The following is a 26,332-nucleotide window of genomic DNA, read 5'->3' as shown; positions in this document are numbered from 1 at the left end:
GAGAAGTGCTGAGCAAAAAGAGGAAAAGCCCCTTACAAAACCATCAGATCTCATGAGAACTCACTATCACAAGAACAGCAGCATGGGGGTTACAACCCCTGTGATTCAATTACTCCCACTGGATCCCTCTTATGACATGTGGGGATTATGAGATCTATAATTCAAGATGAGATTTGTGTGGGGACACAGCCAAACCATATCAATGGGTTCATCTCAACAAAGGCAATTTTATACACCATGATTGTCATACTGAATCCTTGATAGTTTCCCTTTAACATGAAAAAATAAGAGTTACATACATAAGCTAAGAAGTTGAAAGGTCGTAATAACCTCAAGCAATGTAATGAGAAAATTCACTGGGAGATGGACATTACTAATTTACTTGACTATTTCCCCTATCGACTGTTGGAGGATCCCTGACTCAACAGCTCCAGTAGCTAAAAATGCTTACACTGAATTCAAAGTCTAACTATCTATGTGTTTTTTATTCTATTTTTGAGGTTATAAATGTAATACATGTTTATTATAGAAAATCTGAGAAAACATAGAAACATAAAAATAAAATAAAAATCTATTCTGACCCCATAAAGGAGTGCTGTTAACATTTTAATGTAGTGACTTCAGCCTTATTTATAGAATATACACATACACAAACACATGAACACACTGTACCACTGTGACATAACCAACATCACGGAATATAGCATTTTGAATTTTACTGTTTTCACTTAATATTATTAACATTTCCCATGCTTTAAAATATTATTTGAAAACATTTCAATGGCTGCATAATGTTCCACAGTATAAATGTATCATTATATATTAACTTTTCCCTATTAATGAGTTTTTGTATTGTTTCTCGATATTTGCTATTTTAAATAATAATTTAATAAACATCTTGATACATGAATCTTTGACTGTTTTGCTATATCCTTAGGGTAGGTTGCTAAGTGGGAAATTATTGGGTCAGAGAGTATGGGCTTTTCAGAAAAATGTGTTAGTTTATATTCCTAGAAGCAGTGTATGAGAGTTTTTATTATCCCATTTTCAATACTGAATATTATAATTTAAAAATTCTTTATTACTACAAGGAGTGAAAAATGGACAATTCATTATTGTTTAAAGCTTCTTAGTTTTAAAGAGATTTCCTTTTCATAGAGGAAAGAGTATAATTGAGTGTATAGCATATTTTCTTCAAACCATGTATAGTAGGCCTACCCACAGGGCTTCCCTTAAATATCATAAATGGAACCATTTGGTAGTAACTATGATACTCTCAGTGCAAAGCACACCCTCAGAGTTTCAAGAGAAACTTACCAGACTCTGAGAGTGTGCTTTGCAGAATCAACACATCAGAACGTCAACTGCAAAAAAGAAGAAGATGGGGCAGTTCTCAAGCCCAGGGCATCACCATGGAAAGGCCAGACTGTAGTCAGAACTCCTGCTCTAGCAGGAGGACTTTGGGCACCGAGAAAGAAGATGCTGGAATATAGAAAGTAGTCTTAGAAGATGTGGAAGGAATTGAAACAAACACTGTTTAGTAGCTCCTTTTGCTGAAGATGTTCCTATTGAGAAGAAAGCTTACGAAGTTTGCTGAAGTAGGCGGAAATCATCAAACACTCATATAGCAGTGGATATCAGACTGAGATGCTTGCTGGTAATGAAACAGGTCAGACCTACTCATCTGGTGAGCCAGCCTCCTGTCAAGCAGCAGATGGTAGAAAGATGTCCATCGAGGAAGACACAGCATGCCATCTGAAGGATAAGGTGGCAGCTCTTACTCCAGCAGACAGCACTTAGCGGGGAGGAGTATCTTGAGTGATCCCTGATGGGTGTATATGACCCTAATAGGGCACGGAGAGCTAAATACACTGTCTGCCCAAATGTGAGTCTAGGTCCGGGTGTTTCAACATGCAAAAGCAGACCCTGAGCCCTTGTCTGTGGCTCAAGAGAAGGACCAGCAAGGGTAAGGGGGACACTGGATAACCTGAAGATCTAGACAAGTTTTCAGGTCAGGCCCTTGGGTCCAGGACATCCAAACAGTAGGCCAGTTACTAGCGTCCATGTCAAGCTACAGGCTGGCAGAGGATATCCTCAATACCTATGACATTGATTCAACACATTCTACTGCCAAGGCCTGAGATTGGGCCCAGAGCCTGCAAACGGGTGAGGGATGAGAGATCTCAGCTACGGTATCTGAGAAGACTGAGGTGGCAAGACTTAGGGCTGAGAAGACTGAATTGGCAGGGAGCCAGGAATGTCTTCAGAGAAAACAAGGAAGCTGCTATCAAGGACACCCCAGATGAAACTCAAAATATTGCACTTCATTGTCACCATTCGAGCTCCTGAAGAACTGCATACTTCAAATGATAAAATAAATTTATGTGTGAGGAAAAAAAATAGGCATATTAGAAGAGGTCCAGGAGAGATTGAACAAAAACTGCAACTGTTTAGTAGATGAAGAGGAATGAAATGACCAGCCAAAATGAAGTGTGCATTAATACCAGCAACGGGGGATTAAAAGCAGGAGATGGATTTGTAGGGACACATTATTTTAAAGCCTGCTAGTAAATCAAGAACATGAGATTAATGATGACTTTAAAATGGCTAAGGTATTGAACTGATTTCCTTAATCTGTCTTTAATAAGAGAAGTGGAACCAAACAGCCATTTCAGTTAGGTGGTAATGTAGAGTTTGCAAAAATGTCCACAGCTGGTAAGGAAACCTGGAGCCTGTATAAATATGCAGCTCAGCAGGTGTTGATGAGATTCATCCTTGAAAGTGATGCCTGCAAATAACCCACACAAGGCAGAAAAGGGGTAGCCAGAGTGGGAGAGAGCAGGAAGAATGGGGAAGGAATGAGAAAGGCAGCCAGCTATTTGGCACCTAGAGGAGTGCCATACAGGGTGCTGGCGGAGATAGGTATTATGTATGTGAAATCTATAAGATATCTTCATTACAGTCCTAGAAGGCAGGCATTAAAGTGTGTTACAATCCCAGGAAATACTCATTTGGAGAAGTAGTTCAGAACACAGGTAAGGAATTGTAGGTGGCAGTTAGCATCACCATGTTTTTCCATGTGTCTTTAATATATTCAATGGGTTGCCAGGTCACCATGACAAAGCTAAGTTTTGAACACTATATGTTAGATTTTGTGCTTTCTAGCAAACACTTGCCAAACACATATTACATGTCTCATCTGTGTGGAGTGGATAAAGAATGCAAAAGTATATATCCAGTCCCAGCCTTTGTGAGCTTATGAACTCATGGAAGCACTAAATAATAAATCAGCAAATAGTGCAAAATGATGTAAGCCAAACTGTGAGCATGTGAGGTGCAGGTTCACAGGGCCAAGCCAAAGAACGAAGGTGCTCACACTGGCTTTCAACATTAGAGAAGATATAGAGCAGGTGGCATTTGAAATAGGCTTTCAGGATGGAAAGATCTAGGCAAAAAAGAGAGGGTGAGCTTTTCTTGCAGAGGTTAGATTAGCAGGTAGTATGTGTCGGGGAGGGAGGAATAAAATAAATGGACTGGAATAGAGAGCTCATGCTGGGAAGTGGGAGGGGACCAAGTAGAGAGGAAGACTGCCAAGCTGCAAAAAGAGTACTAGAAAAAACAACAGAACATGATTTTGTCAGAAAGGAGTTATTTGGTGTCCTGGAGTAGGAAAGCAACATGAGCAAAGTGGATTTTTAGGAAGACTGAATCAGCCCTTGGGAGGCAGAAAGGATTAGAGCGTGGATTGTTAGGAGGGTATGCCTTCAAAGTAAACTCTTCCCTTTTCCTGCTGCCATTGTGATCTAAATTACCACAGTCTCAGCTAAATGCTTGAACTGGTCTCTTAACTGGACTCCCTGACGCTGTCAGTTACACCTTTGGTCAATTTCAACAGGGCAGCCTGAGTGATTCTGTTAAAGTATAAGTAGATTACATCACTCCTCTGTTAAGAACCCTCCAATAGCTCCTCTCGCACTCAAGGAGAAGCCCAAGTCCATACAATGCCCCTCAAAGGAGTACCTAATCCAGCTCCCATCTCCCATTCCTTCCCAGACCTCATCTTCTGTTATTTGTCCCCTCAGTCCTTGCCATTCTTCAAATATGGTGGGCGTAGCCCTGCTGCAGGACTTTTGCACTTGCTGCTCTGCTTAGATAATTCATAATTCTTCCCTCGGATGCATGACTCCTCCCCCTCTATCAGGTCTTCATTTAAAGATCAACTCATCAGTGAGGCCTGTCCTGACCGCCCACCCCTGGCCCCCATCTAAAACTGTTTCCCCTTCCCTTGTTTTTTGCACTTATTACTCACTAGCACCCTCCCATGAGTTTAAAAACTCCATAATCCATGGAATGACATATGCATGTGGTTACTCATATATATATGTTTTTTTATTAAAACTGTTTACTGTCTCTGTTAGGTAACAAGAGCACCCTAATGGCGCTGGTTCCGGGTTCTTCTTCCTCCCCAACACAGGCCCGCCAAAAGGAGCCAATCAGAGGTCATGCCTTCCCGCCTCAGCCTAGACCCAGCCCCTCAGCCAACCAGCGACCCCCCCGTAACGTCCCTAGGCATAAAAGACGGAGGCTGCAGAGCCCTCGCTCTCTTTCTTCTTCTTCTGCTTCGGCTCTCCCTCGGACTCCTCCAATAAAGATCTCTTGACTGCAACTGGTGTGGCGTGGTCTGAGTCTGAGCCTACAGAGTCATCCTTTCATTGGTGCCGTGACTCGGATTGGGACTCCCCATCTTTGGTGGAACCCCAATCCCTCTCAGGCTCAGACCAGGCCCCGGTCAGTCTTCGCCCATTTTCCTGTTCGTCACGCTCTTCGCCCACCACTGGCCTCATCTCGGTAAGTTTTCCCCTCCTGGGCCTACCTCTCAGGCAAATCGCCAGACCTTAGCCACTCCCGTGACAAATACATTTCATCCGATGCCCCTAGGGCAGTGGTAGGCCCCTATCATTCGCTTCCCCTCCTCGACCGGCAGGGAACGGAGTTTTCTCCCTCTCCTCCTCGCCCCTCCGGCCTGAGCCTCCGCCCCATGCCATACTGTTGGCTACATACAAAATCCTGGTACCAGGTGGCTCACGGTCCCTCAGCCATCCTGTTGGCCCTTCAGTCCCTTCGCCTTGGTGACGACCAACCGAAAGCTCTGAACCTGGCTACAGTGTTCGGCTAATTAGGGGACGCCCTCTTAGCCATCACTGCCCCTTCTCCCACTATGGGAGGCTCCGCATCCCTGCTGGCCGACTCTCCCCTAAAATGCCTTCTAGACAATCTGGCTACCCTAGGCCTTGCCGCCGACCTCAAACCTAAACGCTTAATCAAATTCACAACCCCTTAAACAACCAAAATAAATGACCCATTTATGGGCCTCTAAATATTGTAAACGAACAGGAGAACGGGAAGAGATCCCCTATGCCCACAGCCCCGTATAACCCTCAACATCGTATCGCTGCCCTCACCTTCCCCCAATCTTAACTCCATATCACCACCCTCAGCCCCACCCTCCGGCCGCCGCCCGGCCAGCGGCAGCCCCGCCCTTTACCACTTCCCCCAACCTCTCTCTCCTTTCCCCTTCCTCCACAACCCCTCCAGCTCCCTCCCCTCTGCCGCTCAGCCCTCCCACCTCTCGTTCCACATCACACCTTTCCATCCTCGCCCCTCTTACAGAAGTTACACGAACAAAATATATTGTTCCTGTCCATGTTCCCTTCTCTGTGACTGTCTTGTCAACGCTTAGGCTCATACACTTCTAACTCCACCTCTTACATCAGAATTTCTGTAACCCCCTCCTTCTCAGGAAGCACAGACCGGTCTAGGAGCAGGCCCGTACTTATGCAGATCAGGTTCACCAAACAACCCCAGCCTTACCCATCGGGGCACAAGCAGTCCCCGAACACGACCCTGGCTGGGACTATAACTCCCAGAACGGTGTCTTGGCCCGAGACCACTTCGCCACCTGTTTAATAACAGGTCTCCGCAAGGCAGCCCAAAAGGCAGTCAATTTTGGAAAACTTCACAAAATCATTCAGGAAAAACATGAAAACCCATCTGCCTTCCTCGCCCGCCTTACACAGGCACTCCAACAATACACCAACATAGACCCCGAAGCCCCCAACGGCAGGCAACTTCTCATGTCCCATTTCTTCACACAAAGCTTCCCATTCGGGCCAAACTAAAAAAGCTAGACAGAGGTCCCTTTACCCCACAGACCGAGATCCTCGCCACCGCATTCAAAGTCTACCACAACCGTGACGAGCAGGCAAGGAGGCAAAAGTGCCAGATGTTGGCTCAGGCCTTCAAGGCCTCAACCCAGCCTATCAGACGCCATGCCTCTATGTCCACCACTCACCGCCAACCCCCTGGACCCTGCTTTAAATGTGGGAACGAAGGTCATTGGGCTCCTGAGTGTCCTAATCCCAGGCCACCCAAAAGACCGTGCCCCAAGTGCCAACAATCCGGCCACTGGGCGACCGACTGCCCCAGCTTCCTCGGGGGAGCTGGGCCAGACCCCCATCCTGAAGCCGATCTCATTGGGGTTAGTGGCCTATGACTGACGGGGCCCTGGGACCTCTTCCCCGACACACATCATCACCACGCAGGAGCCCAGGGTGCCTCTTACAGTGGATGGGCGTCTCGTCATTTTCCTCCTGAACACCGGAGCTACTTTCTTGGTTCTGCAGGAGTATTGGGGCGCTGTCTCCACCTCTGGCCCTCCCATAGTCGGGGATCATCAGCTCAGGAATCCCAAGACACCTGTGAACAATTAGCGGACTTGCACTTCCTATTTCAGAAAGAAACATCTCAGACTAAAAGGCTCCTACCACTAATCCTGAGGAACGACTGCTTCCTCCAAAAAACACAGGTGAAAGAACTCATACTAGATAAAATGATCTCGTTTTCCAGAGCACCCTCTTTACCTTCCTATTTGCTTTTTGCCTATATATCCCTCCTACTTCCTTGGATACCTCATACAACCACCCCTCCCCTTCCACTAGCTCCTAATTACCTCTACAAGACTCTCAACTTAACTCACACTCTGTTAAACCAGTCCAATCCTTCCCTGGCAAATGACTGTTGGCTGTGTATCTCTCTATCAACCTCTGGCTATGTTGCCACTCCCATTCCCGCAAAAAACTAGCTCTTCACCAACTTGACCTACCACCCTCGTTATGAAGGAAAAGACCCTTTCCAACTTCTAAACATGCAGTCATTAGCCGACTTCCCCATCTCTGATATGACCAAAAATACCATTGCAGGACGTGCAACCCAACTTTTGCTTTCTTACATTTCCAACATCACCTGTTACACAAACAATAAAAAGCCCATACACGGCCCTGTAACCACAAATACTATTTTAACTTTCCAAGCCCCTTTATGCATACAACGCAACCTGTCATCTGGCCTGCCTCTAGGGCACCTACCACCACATCAGTGTAATTACACCTTACAACTTCAAGCCCCAATGCGATCATGCTAGCTTTCAAGTCACCCAAACAGCTCCATTCAACCAGCCTGTCCGCTTCTCTGGGCCCCCCAAAATCATCACCTCCTCCCTACTCAACAAACAGTCTGGGTTCTGTAATGGCAGACATACTCCCTGCATGACCATTCACCCCTGGACTCCCTGCAGCAGCGCCCCCACCACTAGTGAGTGCCTTCTCATCCCCTTTCAATTGCTTTCTCGAATGGCTCCTAGTAGATACAAAACGTTTTTTCCTCCAATGGGAAAATAAAACACAGGGAGCCACTCAGTTTACTCCCAACACCCCTTTCCAGCCGCTCACTACAGCCACCTTTGCAAGTACTCTAGGAGTATGGGAGAATGAAAACAACAAACTCACACACCTTTTTAACATACATAACGAGTTCTGTCTACCCAGCCAAGGCATATTCTTATGTGGAATGTCAACCTATATCTGCCTCCCCACTAACTGGACAGGCACCTGCACCTTAGTCTTTCTAAGCCCCCACATTGACATTGCCCCAGGGAATCAGACCTTATCAGTACCCCTCAAAGCTCAAGTCCGTCAGCGAAGAGCTGTGCAACTAATACCCCTACTTATAGGATTAGAAATAGCCACTGCCACAGGGACTGGAATAGCCGGCTTGTCCATGTCATTAGCCTACTACTACACCCTCTCAAAAGATTTCTCAGACAGTTTACAGGAAATAACAAAATCTATTCTTACTTTACAATCTCAAATAGACTCTTTAGCAGCAGTGACTCTCCAAAACCGCCGAGGCCTAGACCTCCTCACTGCTGAGAAAGGAGGACTCTGCATCTTCTTAGGGGAAGAGTGTTGTTTTTACACTAATCAGTCAGGGATAGTGCGAGATGCTGCCCAGCGTATACAGGACAAGGCTTCTGAGATCAGACAACGCAGCTCAGATTCTCGTTCCTTCTCCTGGGACACTCTAAAAACGCCTCTTTTAGCTTAGGTCCTGCCGTTTCTCGGCCCCCTCTTAGGCATAGCGGCCTTGTGTATTCTCCTCCCTTGCCTAATAAAGTTCATGCAACAACGAATCTCCTTCTTATCTAACCAGACTTTTAACCAGCTTCTCATTAGACACTACCAACTCCTAGCAACCGAAGACTACCAGGACTCCCGTACCCATGGCCTCCACCTCCAGAACCTGTAATTTCTTAGATTTCCTCCAGGCCCTCCAAGAAGATACGTGGCTCATAGCAGATCCTTCCCTGCCATACGGATGGCTCGCGTCCATAGATGACCTCTACTTACAAGGGACATTTTAGACTTCACACCCCGGGAAGTGTTCACCTTCAGCGCCGTCTTCTTTGGCCTCCTGCTGTTGCTCTGCCCCTACAGTCCTCCAATATCCCTTCCCCACGATGCCCCCGTTCAGCAGGAAGTAGCCAGACGAACAGGACGCCCACTTCCCCACTTCTTAAAAAACAAAAAAGGGAGGAATGTTAGGTAACAAGAGCACCCTAATGGTGCTGGTTCCGGGTTCTTCTTCCTCCCCAACACAGGCCCACCAAAAGGAGCCAATCAGAGGTCACGCCTTCCCGCCTCAGCCTAGACCCAGCCCCTCAGCCAACCAGCGACCCCCACGTAACGTCCCTAGGCATAAAAGACGGAGGCTGTAGAGCCCTCGCTCTCTTTCTTCTTCTTCTGCTTCGGCTCTCCCTCGGACTCCTCCAATAAAGATCTCTTGACTGCAACCAGTGTGGCGTAGTCTGAGCCTACAGAGTCACCCTTCCAGTCTCTTCCCTCCACCTTCCCCCTGAGGCAGAGATTTTTGTTTGTTCTTTGCTATATTCTCAGTACCTAGACAGGAACTTTGCAGGCACTTAATCACATTTATTGAATTGATGGATGAATGAATGCAGGAAAATCACAGTAAGGTGAGAATGGTTGCAGATATAAAGTGGATGAGAGCTGAAGAATGGAGGCAAGGGAGATAACTACAGGGGCTCTTTAGCTTTCAGTGCTAAAACTGAGGCAGTACTGGGCAAACTGGGGCTGTTGTTCACTCTACAATGCCTCTGAATTCTGTGAGCCTAGAGAAGTGGCCTATCCTCCCTACTTAAAGCTAGCATTTCCTTCTTGCTTAAAAACAATGCTGTCTCTTTCCTCCAAGACAGCACATACCCTGCTCTCAATATCCGCCCCCCGCCCCCACCTCTCCTCCTGCCTCCTAGGTGTATAAGTAGGATTAATTCATAATCAGCCCAGGACACGCTGAGCCTGATAAGGGAAGAAAGGCACTCTATTCCAAAGAAACTGCAAGTCCTAGCCAATATATACTGGCAGATGCCAGGGCAGTACCAGTGGGACTAGATTTTGAGGCTGCTTGACCAAGAGGAGCTGGAACATAAGATTGGAGAAGGGAAAGTTTATTGATTTGGGAACACTCTCCAGAGACACAGGATTTACACCTTGGCAAGGCCCCCAGGAAATGGTGTCACCTTGCTACTAGGATGGCTCCTAGCAGCATGGAAAAGGCAATGGTCCATACTAAGCAAAGATGGAGTGCCAGAATTTCCCTGGCAGATGGAAGAATGGCTTAAATGGCTCAGGGAAGTGGATATATTAGACTGGAAGTATTATATATTTATGTGAGGCCCAAATACCCTCCAAAGGACTATGTTTCACAGAAAGGCACAGAGGAAACACCATTTACTAAGGCCATGAGGAATACACAGGTGAGGGGGTTCAGCCTCACTAAAATGTTAAGCAGTGAGGAAAGGACCTCAAATGGATAACAGCAGTGATGATAGGACCCCAATATAAGAGGCCAGGTAATGATGTGTAACTGCCTGAAGCAAGGCAGGTGGATACAATTATCCTAATGAGTGGTAAGGTTGGAGTGGCAGCAAAAGGGGCCTCACGTGCAGTTATGATGATTACAGTGGTTCCAGGACCAGCAGCATCACCACCACCTGGGAACTACTTAGAAATGCAAATTCTCAGGATCCTCCCCAGGCCTATGGAATCAGAAACTCTGGGGCTAGGACCCAGCAATCTGTGGTTTAACAAGCTCTTCAGGTTATTCCAATGCAAGCTAGTTTGAGAACCACTGAATTAACAGAACATGGCCTCTCAAGGATTACAAAGGTAGACAGGTAACAGAATTTGTCATTTTGTATCATCAGAAGAAATTGAGGGATATTAAATAAGGAAGCTGGAAGCTGATAAATAAAAAGTCAAAAGGTTTTGCCATTTCTGAACTTGAGACAGTTTTCAGACCTATAATTTACTGAATGACCACAGGTCTCCACGAGGAAGGACCTTGCAGAACCACAGCAAGTATTCATGACAAGAATTTCCCGTTCTTGTCCAAAGAAACATATGGCTATTTATTTAGGCAGCTGTACACTGCGGACGCCAAACATTTCAAGGACTCTTGGGCCCAAGCTGACATTGATAGTTGGAGTCCCTAAGTGTCATTACACCCTCCCTTCATTAGAATGAGCACATACAGGAAGCTGGTAATCAATGCAGCCCTGAAGACCCACTTGATGGTCACTTCCCCAGTCAAAGGTATAGACACACCTGATAGTTGGCACAATATCCACATAGGTCCTTGGCCTGTGATTAAGAGTTAACATAATGAGGAAGTCAAAATGGAAGTCCCTAAAACTGCCTCCCTGCTGAGTCAAATAGTAGATATATAATAATATTGCCTCCCAGGAGAGATGGCAGAAATTGTGCTACACCTAAGGCTTTGAAGGATGATGGTTTTTATTATATTTCCGTCAAATTCACCAGTCCAGTCCTTGAAGAAACTAGATGGACCCTGGAGGATGACAGTAGACTCCCACGAACTCAAAGTAATATGCCCAATTATAGCCATTGTGCTAAATATGGTACCTTTACTAGAGCAGATTAATAAGGCGTATGTGGCATATGTGGCCGTGGATACAGCAAGTGTTATTTTCTATTCTGATCAAAAAAGAGGATCAAAAAGAGTTCACATCTATGTGGAATGGGTGACAATATACCTTCACAATTTTGACTCAGGACTGTATCAACTCTACTGCCTGTTTCATAATGTAGTCAAGAGAAACCTGGTATCATTGAACATCCCAGGGAATACTTCATTGATCCACCATATCGATAGTGGGATGGGCTTAGAATTGGCATGACACATGTACTCTGGGGGTGGGAGACAAATATTCCAGAGCCTGAAATGTCAGTAAAATATTCAGAAATCCAGTGACCAGAGATAGCTAGAATATTTCCTCTAAAGTGAAAAATAAATCATTGCCTCTTGCACCTTCCAGCATAAAAAAGCAAGTTCCAGGTGTGGGAGGCCTCTTCAGGTCCTGAAGGCAGCATATTTCACACCTGGGAATACTGCATCCAGCAGCTATAGGGAGTGGAATCCTCTGTGGCCAGAAGAATGGGAGGGCGGTGGATGTTTCTGTAAACCAACTGCAGGAGAAAATAAGATTGCCTGAAAACACACCAATGCCACAGGCCATGCCTTCATATTACACTAAATCAAAAATAGTGATTCTTTGGGTTAGGGTGTAGGGCACAGACCTTGGGTGTTGAACTCAGCATGGTGACAATCACTCTGACATGCTCCAGTATTTAGAGGGATAACAAGGCTGACTTTGGAAAGCAGGACTATGCCAGGAAATCCAGGACATCTGGCTGATTCACAGCAGGGCACATCTGTGCTAGAATGTCCTTTGCATTTTAGAAAAGACTGCTTTTTCTTTAGCCAAGAGAAGAACAGGATAGTTTGCAGATAAAGTCACAAATTGTTCAAGTCCCTTTGCCCTGCATATTCCTACTTGGGAATTTACAAATTTGGGAAATCAGTAATTGAGTTCTGATTAAATGATCAGCATATCTCTTGACAATAAATAGTTCTACCTCTTCTACACTGAACAAGATAAGGTAATACTGCTGCCCAGCAAAGCTGCTTCTATCTTTGCTTTAATTTGAATGGACAAATATAGGTGAAAGCATCAATCCTTCACTGAACTTTTGGCTTTAACACCAGTAGGAAGGGAAGTATTTAGAAAAGGTTGTGGGAGCCCCAAGAGATTGTGGATAAAAAGGACTGGTTATCCTTAAATACAGAACATGAATCTCCATTTAGAAACATATTAGACCAGAATTTCAAAGGGCTATTTAATTTTAATTTTTTAGAGACAGAGTCTCACTCTGTCACCCAGGCTGGGAGGCAGTGGAGAAATCACAGCTCACTGCAGCCTTGACCTCCTGGGCTCAAGTGATCCTTCCGAGTAGCTGGGACTACAGGTACATGCCCCCATACCTGGCTAATTTTTCTTTTTTTTTTTTTTAAAGGTGGGGTCTCACTATATTGCCCAGGCACACCTTGAACTTCTGGGCTCAAGTGATCCTCCTGTCTTGGCCTCCTAAATTGCTGGGATTACAGGTGTGAGCCACCTTGCCTGACTTCAAAGAGTTATTTAAAATATGAGATAAAAACTGTTTATTTTTTGGATAATTCACCCTCTAATCTCAAGAGTTTTCTTACAGCAATTTCAGAAGGTGTAGAACAATTTTTTCCATGCATATTGATGTTTTGGTAGAAACAGAAGTCTAAAGTTGAGGCTTTTCCTGGAACCTCTGGAAAAAAGAAACTCACAGGCAAAATGTCTGACTGCATATTGCATATCTAACTGCTCAGACAAATCTCCAACTTTTGACCCTTACTGTTGAACTCTTGCACAAACCATCCATATGTATGGAATGTCTGTTCTCTTGTTTGCATGGCCATTTCCCATCTATTCAACACCCAACTGCAGGGTAAATGCACATGAAAGCAATAACTTAGTGTACCCTGAGAATGACCCTGTATGGCATATGTAACTGAATGCGTTTTCCAAGCTAGAGAATCTAAGAGTGCAAGCTGGAGATTCGTTCCTTGTCTATGAGGAACATCTGAGCCCCTAACCCATCCTGTGGAACACCAGCCATAGAGGGGATTGAGGCCCTAAGTTTGGGTTGAATGAAGTTGACAGATGAAGGTCGTTAGGTAAAGGGGACTAAGTGAGAATGTTATATAAACACTTTTTGCAAGTGGTTGCAGTTCTTCTGCCCAGCCTGCCACTCTCTCCCCGGTAGGTAAGCCCCAGTGAAACCCCTTGTCTTGTTTGCTGGCTCCAAGCCTCTTCTTCAGCCTCTTGAATGTGGTGCCATCTCCATTACAGTCAACAGGGGTTTGGCACAACACCAAAATACATGTTCCAGGAAGTTTTCTGGATGGATCAGAACATGTTAACTTCTGTTGCTTTGCCTTTATTCCAGTGTGGTTTTTTGTTTTTTAAACACTTTTGGGAGGATGCACGTTTATATACTTATTTTACCTTGTGGAAATGTAGTTATGATTCCAGAGTAATGAAGGCTGAGAAAAAGCAAAAGGCTATCTGGGAGTTTCATAATACAATGAGAAGAGGTAAATATTCTCCCTCCCACTGGATGCTTGTAGGAATGGAGAAGACCAATGACAGCTTTGAAGATGTTAGCTATATTTAGTGATTACTATATGTCATGCAGTCAGAAGTGGTTACACCAATAATGTGCTAGAGTCAGCTGGGACCAGCTTGCAAGTGCTGATAGTGCACATCCCTTCTCAGCTTCAGGTTCAGTGGTGTCATGCTGGTAGCTTAAAATTGGCCCTGGTGATATCAGGTACACCATGGAAATCAGCAAATGACGCAACTCAAGGTTTTTGTTTGTTTTTTTGTTTTTGTTTTTAAACCCAGCAAGTCGATTTATCAGCACTCTACCTTGTACATTATTTTTAATCTTCCATATCTATCTTTAACAGGTTCATGCTTTCTTCTACATTTTTTAACATATAGAGTGTATTTATGACACCTATTTTAGTGTGTTTGTCTACTAATTCTATCCTGTAGGTCAGAGGTTGGTTAGCCATGGGCCAAATCCAGCCTACAGCCTGTTTTCATACAGTTTATATTTATAAGCTAAGAATGGCTTTATCTTCTTAACGGGTTGTAGAAAACAAACATCACTAGCCATCAGGAAAATTCAAATAAAAAACACAATGCAATACCACTTTCCACTTATTAGAATGGCTATAATAATAATAAAAGAGATAATAACACATGGTGAGAATGTGAAGAAAGTAGAGCCCCCATTCACAGTTGGTGGAAATATAAAATGGTGCAGCAGCTTTGGAAAACAGTTTGGCAGTTCCTCAAAAAGTTAAACCACAGAGTTGCCATATGATCCAGCAATTAGATACCTAGGTATAGATGCAAGAGAAATAAAATATGTGTTCACCCCAAAACTGGTACACAAATGTTCATAGTAGCATTATTCATAATTCATAATTATTTCCAAAAAGTGAATGACCCAAAAGTCCAAGTGATGAGTAGATAAAATGTGATATATATCCATACAATGGAATATTCTTCAGCAATATAAAGAAATGATACATACTACAACATGGATGAACTTTAGAAATATTATGTTAAGTAAAAGATGCCAGTCACAAAGAACTATATAGTATCTGATCCCATTTATATAACATGTCAAGAATAGGCAAATCCACAGAGATGGAAAGGAGATTGGTGGTTGCCAGGGACTTAAAGGAGAGGTGGATGACTGCTAATGTGCATGGGTTTCCTTCTGGAGTGATGAAAATATTTTAAAATTGATTGTGGTGATGGTTGTACAACTCTGTGAATATACCAAAACCACTGAATTTAACACTTTAAAAAGATGAATTCTATAGTATCTAAAAAGTTATTTTTAAAAAAGCAGTCCCTAGACTCTGGGATTTCTAAGACCAGTAAAGCATCCCCAAATCAAAGTTCAGGAATTTATTATTGATGCCAACTTTTCTTTTTTGGGGGTTGGAGTGGGGGAGGGGGACCAGTAAATGAGAACATTTAATGATCATTAAGCACTAATATAATTTTATAAAAGAAAAGACATTTTAACTCCTAAGGATTAATCAGGAATAAGCAATAATTATTTAAGTGGAATAAATGTAGCTTCACTAAAAAGGTATTAAGCAATTGTAAGTAATTACAATAATAAGTAACATCATATTAAAAAAAATTTCCAATACCCCTTGAAGCATAAAAGCATTTCTACTATTATTTTTTAAATCTTTTTAAAAAGGACTAAAGTATAGAAACTTAGTTGCCATAAAAGATGTTCTTTAAATCTTAAATTTAAATTTTATAGTCATGTAATTAGGTTAATTTTTACATGTATTTTAATTTATTGATAATAATGTAAATGAAAAATCTTAGTTGATAAAAACTTTATTTAAAACATGTAAAGAATCATATAGTTCAAAACTGCAAAAATAAAAGACAATTTCTTGTAACTTAAAAATAAAGTATATATCTAGAAACCACCACATTAACATCTACTATTTATAGTACAATCTCCAATTCAAAGCTAATCTTTGTTTCTGTATTTTGCAACTTTTGAGCTAGAATCTTCCTCCCTATGCAACTACACTGTTATGTAACCCCACTGTTTTAACATTTAACAATACAACTTGGGTATTATCTGACAAGCAAGAATATATACTATTGATCACTTCTATACACCAAAATAAAAACAGTTCAAATGACTAGAAACTAATTTTAAAAAGAAAAAAAAAAGTTAGTAAAACATTTCTTTTGAAAACAATGGGTGAATTAGTACTCTGAATTGAGCTAGAGCGCATTTTTGCGTGAAGACTCCATATTAGGCACTATGCATTTATATAGTACAGAACATTTGCAAAATGCTCTTCACCATTTATTAGGACTCACAACACCTGGGCGCTGGGGACTAGCCGGATTACCTCATTTTACACAGGGAGAACCAAGGCACACTGTGAGATCTTGCCAGGGCCAGAGTGAGACCTCATTAGCTTCTGACTTCTTGTAGGAAAAGCCAGATGTTTCTTTGTGGAGGACATTAATTTGTTTAATGATAGGAGTGAAAGTATGTGGGATTTGTTGTGGGAAAATTAGTTTGGGCTCCATAAATAAAAAGTTCAGAGGATGGATAAGGTAGAGAAACAAAAGGGTGAAAGGGTCAACGAGGAGAAGTTAAAACCAGATATAAGGCTCTTTTCAGACAGATCACTTTTCAGAAATAAAAATAGCAAAATGAGAATAGGAAAAAAAAACAGCTATAGAGTTTCTCATTTCTAACCCAAGGGGCTTTGATAAAATCACTTTAAAAGAAGGATCTCTCTCTTCAAACAACCCTTAAACATCTTATTTTTTCCCCTTCATAAAACCCCTGTGAGGTAGAGAGCACTTACTTACAGGGATGAAGCTAAGAAGTAAAGAAGTTAAGAGTTTAAAACCACATGGATAGTGAACAGGCTGGAGCAGATGTTATGTTTTAAACCATTGGCTTAGAAATAGAAACAGAAGGTAGAGAATAAACAGGAACTTTTAGGGATGGACAAGTGGAATAATCCAGGGATCTAGTAGCAACACTAGCTACTTAACATTTCTTTTAAAAAGGACTTGGAATTTCAAGTATGCAATGAGGCCTAAAATGACAAACACTTGTCTGGGTATTGAAATGCTCAGCTGAAGGGAATATATGTAATACGTTCTCATAAGACCATGTGGGAAAAAGCAGAGGCATAAAAGAGCTACAACCTGGACAAGTGCAAACTAATGCATTTAGGACAAACTGCTGTTACCTCTAGTTAAAATATAATGGGCACTGAGCCATAAATAAGGCTTGAGAGAGGAACTTAATTTAGCCTGATCAACATGCTAGGGTAGGTTTTTAAAAAATACCAGTCATTACTGGAAAGGGTATTTAAAACCAAAACAATGGCACCCATTCACTTGGAAAATCATGTACAACTCTGGTATTCATAGATCCACTGTGAGTTATTAGGGAAAATTAACTTCTGGAAGAGACATATAAAACATCTCTTCATGGCTGACAGACACATCTGTAGTAGGATAGGCCACAGTTCTAAGCCAGAATAGCACATCTGATGTTCTGGATCTCCAGGGAGGCTTTCCCTCAAGGTCTCTAATCAACTTTCACAGTCAAATTCCATACCATGATAATAAATACAACCAATTTAGGTCATGGTACCAAGGATCCTGCTGGGTCATAGGGCACCTGATTATAGGAACTTTATAAATTGTATTGCTGAGAAAAACCACAAGAGGACAACTGTTTGGTTTCCCATCTTTCGATGCAGCAAAAGAATGATATAGCTCACCTAGGTTTTGTTTATTAAAGATTGTGTGAGATGGCATTTATAATCTAATCATCTTAAGTCCATGAGTGTATCTCCTTGGGTCCAGCTGATATGCCTCTTCTATAAATCATGTGCTAGTGGCAGCTGTAAACACAGCTACAGAATGGGAGCATTTAGAGGACAGTACCCTGCCCATTTTCAACTCATGAAAATGTTGTTTTCAGTAAATATATATGGCATTAATATTCAAAACATCTATTCCTCTGAAATTATGGAAGTTAATCCTAAACCTCACAGCTTTAAGATACAGAACGTTAACTAGTACTTTTTGATGTAGGGAGGCATCTTGTTTAATATATATCATAACCTCAGCCCCCAAACACTGACTAGAATATTCTGGAGGAAGGATTAATGAGATGGATTTATTCATAACTAATGGAATGGAGAATATTTTGTCAATGGTAGTTCCTATCTCCTTGAGACCCAGAGGGAACTTATATGTCATTGTCCCAATTGAAAACATATGACAAAATTTTTTATGTTCTTCTGAATTGTTTATGTTCCCTTTTATCTTTAGTCTACTCTGCTTCAAACTTCTACAGTCAAATTAAAACTTGAGTAGAGAAGAATAACAAACTCGATAATAGAAAAAAACATAGAAGTAATCTAATGTTTCAAGTATTGAGAGAAGTTTGCAGGGGTGGGATTCTCTTGTACATGTGAACTGCAAAATGTTTTTTTGAGCTGCAAATTTTAAGTAGACATTTCTTTCTCTCTTACACACACACACACACACACACACACACACACAGCCCCTAAGAATGAACAGGCTGTCACTAAGGATAAATGCCAGTTCACCTCTGCGAAGCACGTTGTTGAGTTTAGAGCGGTAAAGAGCTCCACCCCACCCTAGTGTGAGGGTATAATAACCTGTGAAATCTTTAACAAGTTCTGTTATACTTGATATAATTTTTAAAAATTATTTTGGCATATGTTAATCAGTCATAATAGTTACTCTAGGGGTGCCTGCTTAACGTCTGACATATCCTAATTGGGAATACAACTTCAGGGCTGTTAGCATTTGAAAAAAACTCTAGGCACTTCAGACACTACCACAAAAGCTTTATGTGTAGCTTAGCACAAGAGACTTTGTTAATAAGTAAATATTTCCAGTGATTCATATTAATGGTGTTAAAGATATGTGGATTGGCCCAAATATTGTAGGGCACCCTAGACCTTCCACGAGCAGTGTATAAGAATCTGACAAGCCCAGCAGCTTGGGATTTCTAACTTATTCTTTTAGAAGTGAAACTAAGAATTGACTCGGCTGACTGAATCTGCTAGAATATTGCTGGATTCACTTCTAATAACTCTTCTAGGTAGGATAATGCTGGGTTGCACAGAAGGACAGAATTGGGACTTTTTCAAGCTTACAGGACAGGTTGCATGACTGTTCTGGTGCCTGCTTGCTCATAAACACACATGACGCGGCACTTGGTCTAAGACCTGATTTCAGTGTAAAGTACCACCTGGTGAGGTTGGCAGCCCTATAGCCCTCACACATTTCTATCTACTGAAGGCTACCAAAACAACCTAATAATTGTGAGTGCCCAAACTGGCAAAGGCCAGGTTATAATTTTCTCTAGTGGAGGAAACCCAATACTTTTATAGATATAACAATATTAATCCAGTCATAGTCTACAGTTGAAATAAGCTTGCAAATAGCAGCTTCTAGTTTAACGGGGATGAAAGTCCCTGGTCCTGCTATAAGGTCTGCAAATGCCTTCAAAATGAAGGATGGTCCTTGTCAGCCAAACACAGGAAGAAGAGAACCACAGAGCTGAGCCACGGGTGGGGACTGTGACATTTCTATTTGATGCTTTTCTGTCCTTCTGTCTTTTTGGCTTCTTTCCAGTTGTTCAGTATAGGAGTGTTGCCACTCCTGGGAGTTCAATAAAGGTGAAACAAACACAGCAATGAGCATATCGAACAACTAAGTTGAGGGAGAGATGTTAGAGAGAAGTTTGTGCCCACTAAAATTGAGCCAACTGAGATGGAGTGGTTATAATTATTTGGTTGGTTGTTTTTATAGCTATGGGTAATCTAATGAATATGAGAGTCTGAGCATTTGGATTACCCATAGTAAAGTAAAAAAAATGAGCATATGTACTTGCTTTTGTCTTAATAAACATTTCTTATGGTTTTATTCCATATACTCTCTTATATCTCTGCTTTAAAAATAATTTAAAAACTATATTCCCCACTCCCCAAAAGCAGATTTGAAAGAAGTAACAGCCAACTGATGCTCAGCATGCCCTATGATTGTACAGCAGTGGAGTATGAGCCTGTCTGTCCCACAGGAGCTCCTGGGAAGAGGGCAAAACAGGAGTCTGGTTCTATTCCTTGAGATGATTCATGTAAGGTACTTGCCCTAGAACCCAATCCATACTATGTACTCAATGATGTTACTTGTTATTAGTAGTAATTTTTAAAATAGGAGCAAATACTGGTAATAGTAACATGCATTTTCAATTCTAGCTAAAGCCTAAGCAGCTAAGATTCAGACAAAAAGCTTTTCACATGACAATTATTTGTTACAGTAAAAGGAACTTCTCTAACTTGCACTTGACTATACGTGAATAAGATCAAACTGAATTTTTCATTTTGCCACTTGGTAATCCCTAGGGAAACTACAGTACTCTAAATGCTGGCAAGGGCCCTAGATGTTTAGGTTCAATATGCAACAGTAACAGTCATAGGCATTTGTCAGTTTGAAGGAAAATTACAATTCTCCAATTTCCCATCCATTATCATCTTCTTTAACTCTCACCACAATTCTGAGAGGTTGCAAATGATACCCCAGACAGGTTAAGTGACTTGCCTGTTTGAATGGCTAGAAAGAGGTGAAGCTGGGAGTACCTGTTTTGATTCTTGGTAAATGGTCTATCTTCCAAACTCCAGGGAATGAGGCTTAAAGGAAGGCTCTACTGTATATAAAGAATAGCACCGGAAAACCAGCATAGTGCAGGAAAAGAATGAAAAATGGAAAAACAAATAGTGAATTTTAGACTACTGTGAAAGAGGTCTTAGGAAATCATTTGCAATAGCAGGATGAAGAAACTATCTTGCCCCTTTAAGTAAACAAGCCCATAGGAAGGTGATGGGGAAACCAGTTCATTGTAGTTTTCAGCACATTTCTTAAGTATCTATTATGCACATGTTACACAGAAGCCTAGCCCAGGTAAGAATTTTATATTACATGCCCCAAAGAGCATGGATTTCTTGTACCATTGCATGTGGTGTGCAAAGAACACGGTGATCTGCTACTGTAGCAACAATGCATACTCCTGGAGCTTGGGCTGCCTACAAAATAGGCAATAAAGGCTGTGCGTTTAAGGTAAGCATGCACACCCCACCCATAAATGCAGAGCTGCAACCATAAGTAGATTAGCACTCTGGGGATTTATTTCTGTTTCAGAGTGTTTTACTAAACAAGTTATGGAAAGAGTATCTAATATCAGCTATGGATTATTCCCTAAACCTCAATCGCTGACCTTTAAGAACCTAACTTCCAAATTTAAATGGCATCGTCAAGTAGTCTAGGCTCCAAATTTAGAGATCAACAGGCTACTTTTGGATGGCAATTTTTGGTAGAGAGGGCTGGTTGATCAAACCCTTTTAAAGCTGCTTTCTATTTAGCCCAGTTTTTAGAGAGAACAGATGGAAGGCACCAGGATAAGCTATTATAGAGCTTATATGACCTGTGTAAAGGGCCAAGAGCTATAACATCTACCAGTTTGTTAAAGAAGTATCATAGCTGACACAAAGGCAAAGAAGATATTGAACTCACTGGCTGCAGGAGAGGTGAGACTACATCCTGAAATTTCTTTTCCATAACTACACTGAGAATTTTAAAAGGTAGACAGTGGGTTCCTCAAGGTACGGAGGGTGCTGAAGACAGGCCACGGGGCTCCTGAGAACCAGTGTTTCCAGATCCCTTTCTCTGGTGCAAATGAAGACAGCTACTCCCCTGGGTCTATAGTATGCTTTTGTGAACTAATTCAACAATTTACTTCCCAGCAGGACCCTGGAAACCATCCCCAACATGTAAGACACTGACATTTTTAAAACTTTCTAAAGGAGCTGATGTACCCCCTTATTGCCTCCATAACATCCAGTGTTTATGAAACACTCCCCTGTCAAGCAGAGCTCTGATCACAGCCACCCTCCTATTGGAAAACAAATGCCAGGATTCCTACACTTTCAGTTATACTAACTCAGCGTTGGCCTTCCAAATAATAAAGTTGAATATTTTCTTTGCTACAAAGGGCAGTATACTCCTACTCTGAGGTAGCACAGTAGCAATGGGCATCCTTGAAATTCACCCTTTGATCCTTACAGCTACAGACTTTAAAACTGCTAATTATCTAGCTAAAGCATTGAGTTGAAATCTAAGCATCCTGTCTCCCAGAGTTGCTGGTCACTTGCGTAAATGGGGGAGAATATATTACTGCTATAGAACTACCTAAATAATTTGATAAAGCATGGCAACTAGAAAGAAGAAACAAACACACAAAGAAGAACTACAGCCAGCACGACATAAATCATAACGTATCTTTGGCATCTTATTAGAAATCTATGCTAACATTCTCCTCTACCCTTGAAGTCAGGTTGGAAATATACTTTATGTATTTTATTGCTTATGTCACTCTTTCCTAAACACTCTGTAGTATTTTCTATTCCTCTGACACACCTCTAACCTTCCAGAATACCAAGTAAGATGCTTTCCTTAAGATGTGAGGGAAGCGATGGACATTCATGTGAAACTACATTCCCTCCACCTCTGCTCTGTAATTACCTCACTGTAATTACTACTCTCAATCTCAGGGATGGAAAGCTGGCAAAGGGAGATAAGAAAACTCAAGACACATTTACAGACACTAAAGTGTTGCGGGATACCCTAGTAGATAAGTCATTATATTATTTACCTTTTAGCATCTCTTGACTCTTGGTGACCAGGTAAAATAGCGGAGAAGGGATAAAAAACATGTCAGTTTAACATACATGCCATATTGAAGTGCCTTTTCTTTTAAGTTTTCTAAATTTTCACCTGGCTTTTAAGAGCAGAAGTTATTTCATGGTGACTTTCCAGCAGGGTTTTCTGAGGTAGATAAAACATGGATGATAAGTAGTCTGAAGAATGCAGAAGGGGAGGTGAAGACTGTGTGGCTGGGATTAGTTTGAAAGAAATTTCAGAAGTGAAAGCTGAGCCTGTTATGTACAATACTAGAGAAAAGAGGAACAAGGTTAAAGGCTGTACACCATTTAAACAAGGTTTTTAGAATTTAATAGGTGCAAAATAGGCTAATCTAGCTAGTAAAGAATAGGACTGTAGGAACAGTGACAGAGCAAAAGAAGAGCCTTTGTTACATACAGCCAGTCAAAAGTAGGCAGAAAACAGCAAGAGATATGTATCCCTCAGGACTTCAGTGTTCAACAAGGAATATATATCATAATAACACGAAGGTTTAAAAGCAACCAACAGGCTTGAAGGTTTCAACTGCCTTTTGTTGCTGTTTGGATAAAGAGCAAATTTGCCTCTTTCCTCAGGCCTCTGTTTGTACACAGGTATTGTAATTGTATTAAGTATGTCAGGGAAATCCAAATCCCAGCTAAATAATTAGTGAAATAGATTCTGAACTCATTTTTATGCCCGTGTGAATTACAGATGAACAGGCTAGCATGCCTGAGACCCAATGAGGTTAATAGTACCAGCTGGGGCCTTTCTTTCTGGAGAATCACTGCAGTTATCACAGGCAGATGCCACACTGTTAAATGAAAATGCCATTGTAGGCCAAATGTTAGCAGTTGAACACCATCATCACAGAAACACACAAAGCTATAGTCAAGTTCACAAACACAGCTGGTGGTTAAGAAACCCTTAATGAAGAAAAGAAATTTGCTATTGGCTTTACATCATTGATTAAGACTTCCAATACCCTTAGAGTGGGACTGTTCTTATATGAGAGACAGTAAAATAACTATTGGCCTTAGTTTCTTTCCCCAGTCTAAGAATAAACATTTGTTAGAACACCCAATGGAAAAAGAGAAAAATCACACATAATGTTCTCGTGGGTCGATGTAGACTCTCTTAGGGTCGTTATTTTGATGATGTTTGCCAGGGCTCCAGTCTTGGTAGCACATCTGATTGTAAAGGGGGTACATCTGCTGAATGCCATCTTCCCCAACTGGATTCTCATCTTCACAGTCAAAACTCCTGCTATTTAGTCCATTCTAAAAATTCAAACATTGCTTACATTAGCAGAGCAGCTGTTTGCATTTTTCTAGCACTGGTAAAAACAGGCAAAGAATAGAATTCACTAGTTTAGTGTCCCTGATTCATTACGCCAAAAACTATTGAATGGCAAGGTAAAGTTCAACAACTTATATTTTCCAGTCATTTGTTGCTTACAATACCCTGAATAAGAATAGTAGGCCGGGCGCGGTGGCTCACGCTTGTAATCCCAGCACTTTGGGAGGCCGAGGTGGGCGGATCACGAGGTCAGGAGATCAAGACCACGGTGAAACCCTGTCTCTACTAAAAAATACAAAAAAAAAATTAGCCGGGCGTGGTGGCGGACGCCTGTAGTCCCAGCTGCTCGGAGAGGCTGAGGCAGGAGAATGGCGTGAACCCGGGAGGTGGAGCTTGCAGTGAGCCGAGATTGCGCCACTGCACTCCAGCCTGGGCGACAGAGCGAGACTCCGTCTCAAAAAAAAAAAAAAAAAAGAATAGTAGTAGCTCCTAAATACAAAATTGTGACTAATGGGGACTAGGATCAGTTTCACATTTTAAAATTTGGAGTTGCTATCAGTTAAGGTAAACTGGAGAAGAACGGGGTTATAAACCTCAGGAGTCTCTCAAGCAAGGCTCAAGCTTGAAATGAACATATGAGACATACAGAGAATTAAGCCAACCCAACAAAAGAAACCTCGACTTAGTTCTGGGGAACTGGGGAAAGGACACAGCAAAATGAACTGGCATTTGAACATATGCCTGATAAAACTGAAAAGAAATTCTGCCAAAAATATCCTCTTGTCTTGACCTTTCCTTCTGGCTTGACCTTGCCACAGCTAGCACTTACAAAATGAACCCCCAATGATGTTCTGTGGTGTCTCTGGGACAGACTCTTCTGCCCGTTATTGGTTTCATAAAACTTGATTACTTCTAAGAGTAAAATTCAAGGACTACCAGATCTTAGCAGAGACACTCAAATAGGGGAAAGATGAATAAAATGAACTTGTATACAATTAAATGATATTTTAATAAGCATGTTAGCTACCAGCTCCACCTGGGCTGATACCCACAACATAGTTACTTACAGAGTGCTGAAGATTGCCAACTTCTCTTTCTTTGAACTGAGTCTGCAAAGGCAAGTGTTCAGGCTGGAAGAAAACACAAAAAGACGTGCACTGTAAAACACATGGCAAAACATATCAACTACTAAGATTCTTATTTTTAAAAGAGCCAATCATGTCTTGTTATGTCTACAAACTAAGCAAAATGTTCCACATGAGAGTAAGAAAAGCAACCATATTTTTTTAAGAGTTTCACTCACTCTCTCCCGGCTCTTGACTTCTGGAAAGAAGAAAATATAGGGCTGGGCACAGTGGCTCTTGCCTGTAATCCTAGCACTTTGGGAGGCCAAGGCAGGTGGATAACTTGAGGCCAGAAGTTTGAGACCAGCCTGATCAACATGGTGAAACTCCGTCTCTACTAAAAATACAAAAATTAGCCGGGCGTGGTGGTGCACACCTGTAATCCCAGCTTTGGGAAGCTGAGGCAGGAGAATTGTTTGAATTGGGAAGCAGAGGTCACAGTGAGCCATGATCGTACCACTGTACTCCAGCCTGCGCTACAGAGCAACCGAGATTTGGTTTCAAAAAGAAAATAAAATATAGACAACATCTGCTGCAGAAGTTCTCATGCAAACTTGTTTACATCTTACATGAGGGTGAGCTCACGACAGACGGTCTCCTGTCTTTTCTCAGAAGAGTCTGATATTTTGAATCAGGTAAAAGTGGTTTGGGGTGGTAATGAGGCATTATTTCTTGTCTTTATACATAGATTTAAAGGATATATGATCATCCTTTTCTTGCTTGCTACTCTCCCATCCTTATCCCCACCCTCACCCCTACACAGATTATAAAGGGAGTTCATTTTCAAACCTCACCCTAAGAAGAATTTTTTTCAGTTTTCCTCGGCTTACAAACACGACTTACCCTTTAGACTTCAGTTCAAATATCACCTCTTTCATGAAGCCTTGCACAACACCCTCGAGCAAAGATGGCCACCCTTTTCTGTGCCTTCATAGCATTTATTATCACATTTATAAGTCTACTTGCTTTTCTCCTTTTCCAGATTGAGAGTGCTGGTTGAAGTGTTTCACAAACATTATCTCACCTAATCTTTATACGTACAATACTTCAACAAAACTAGTATCTTTATTTTACAGATGACTAAAACTGAGGCTTAGTTACGCAAGTTGTCTCCAGTCACACAACTGGTAAGTGGTAAATAGTGATTCAAATGTAGCTTTGTCTAATTCCAAATTCTGTATTTTCACATCCCTGCTTTCATTTTAGTGTCTGGAAAATAGATGTTCAGTCAATA

At 41.8% G+C, this 26,332-nt stretch overlaps 1 protein-coding gene across 6 annotated transcripts in view; it reads right to left on the bottom strand.

The window, feature by feature from the left end:
- Positions 1–14,549: 14,549 nt before the first annotated feature.
- The window catches only part of NECTIN3 (nectin cell adhesion molecule 3), a 129,806-nt gene continuing 118,023 nt past the window's right edge, over positions 14,550–26,332 (bottom strand). The window contains exons 8-12 of one of the 6 annotated variants that reach the window (XR_008653480.2): positions 25,042–25,104; positions 23,782–23,955; positions 22,772–22,947; positions 22,650–22,668; positions 15,733–20,648 (exon numbers count right to left, since the gene is read on the bottom strand). Coding sequence is in view for 3 of the 6 variants with exons in the window: in XM_063630649.1 (XP_063486719.1) it covers positions 14,671–14,718; positions 23,782–23,955; positions 25,042–25,104 (285 nt within the window). In the remaining 3 variants the exon portion in view is untranslated. Of the gene's footprint in view, positions 14,719–15,732; positions 23,956–25,041; positions 25,105–26,332 lie in introns of those variants that run through there. The other 5 variants (XR_010118631.1, XR_008653479.2, XM_063630649.1 and 2 more) reach the window with 5 other exon arrangements.

This window comes from Symphalangus syndactylus, chromosome 21, assembly GCF_028878055.3.
Source record: "Symphalangus syndactylus isolate Jambi chromosome 21, NHGRI_mSymSyn1-v2.1_pri, whole genome shotgun sequence".
In the NCBI taxonomy this organism is placed as follows: domain Eukaryota; kingdom Metazoa; phylum Chordata; class Mammalia; order Primates; family Hylobatidae; genus Symphalangus; species Symphalangus syndactylus.
Note: the sequence above shows the minus strand (reverse complement) of the source record. Positions and strands in the feature narration are given on the sequence as shown.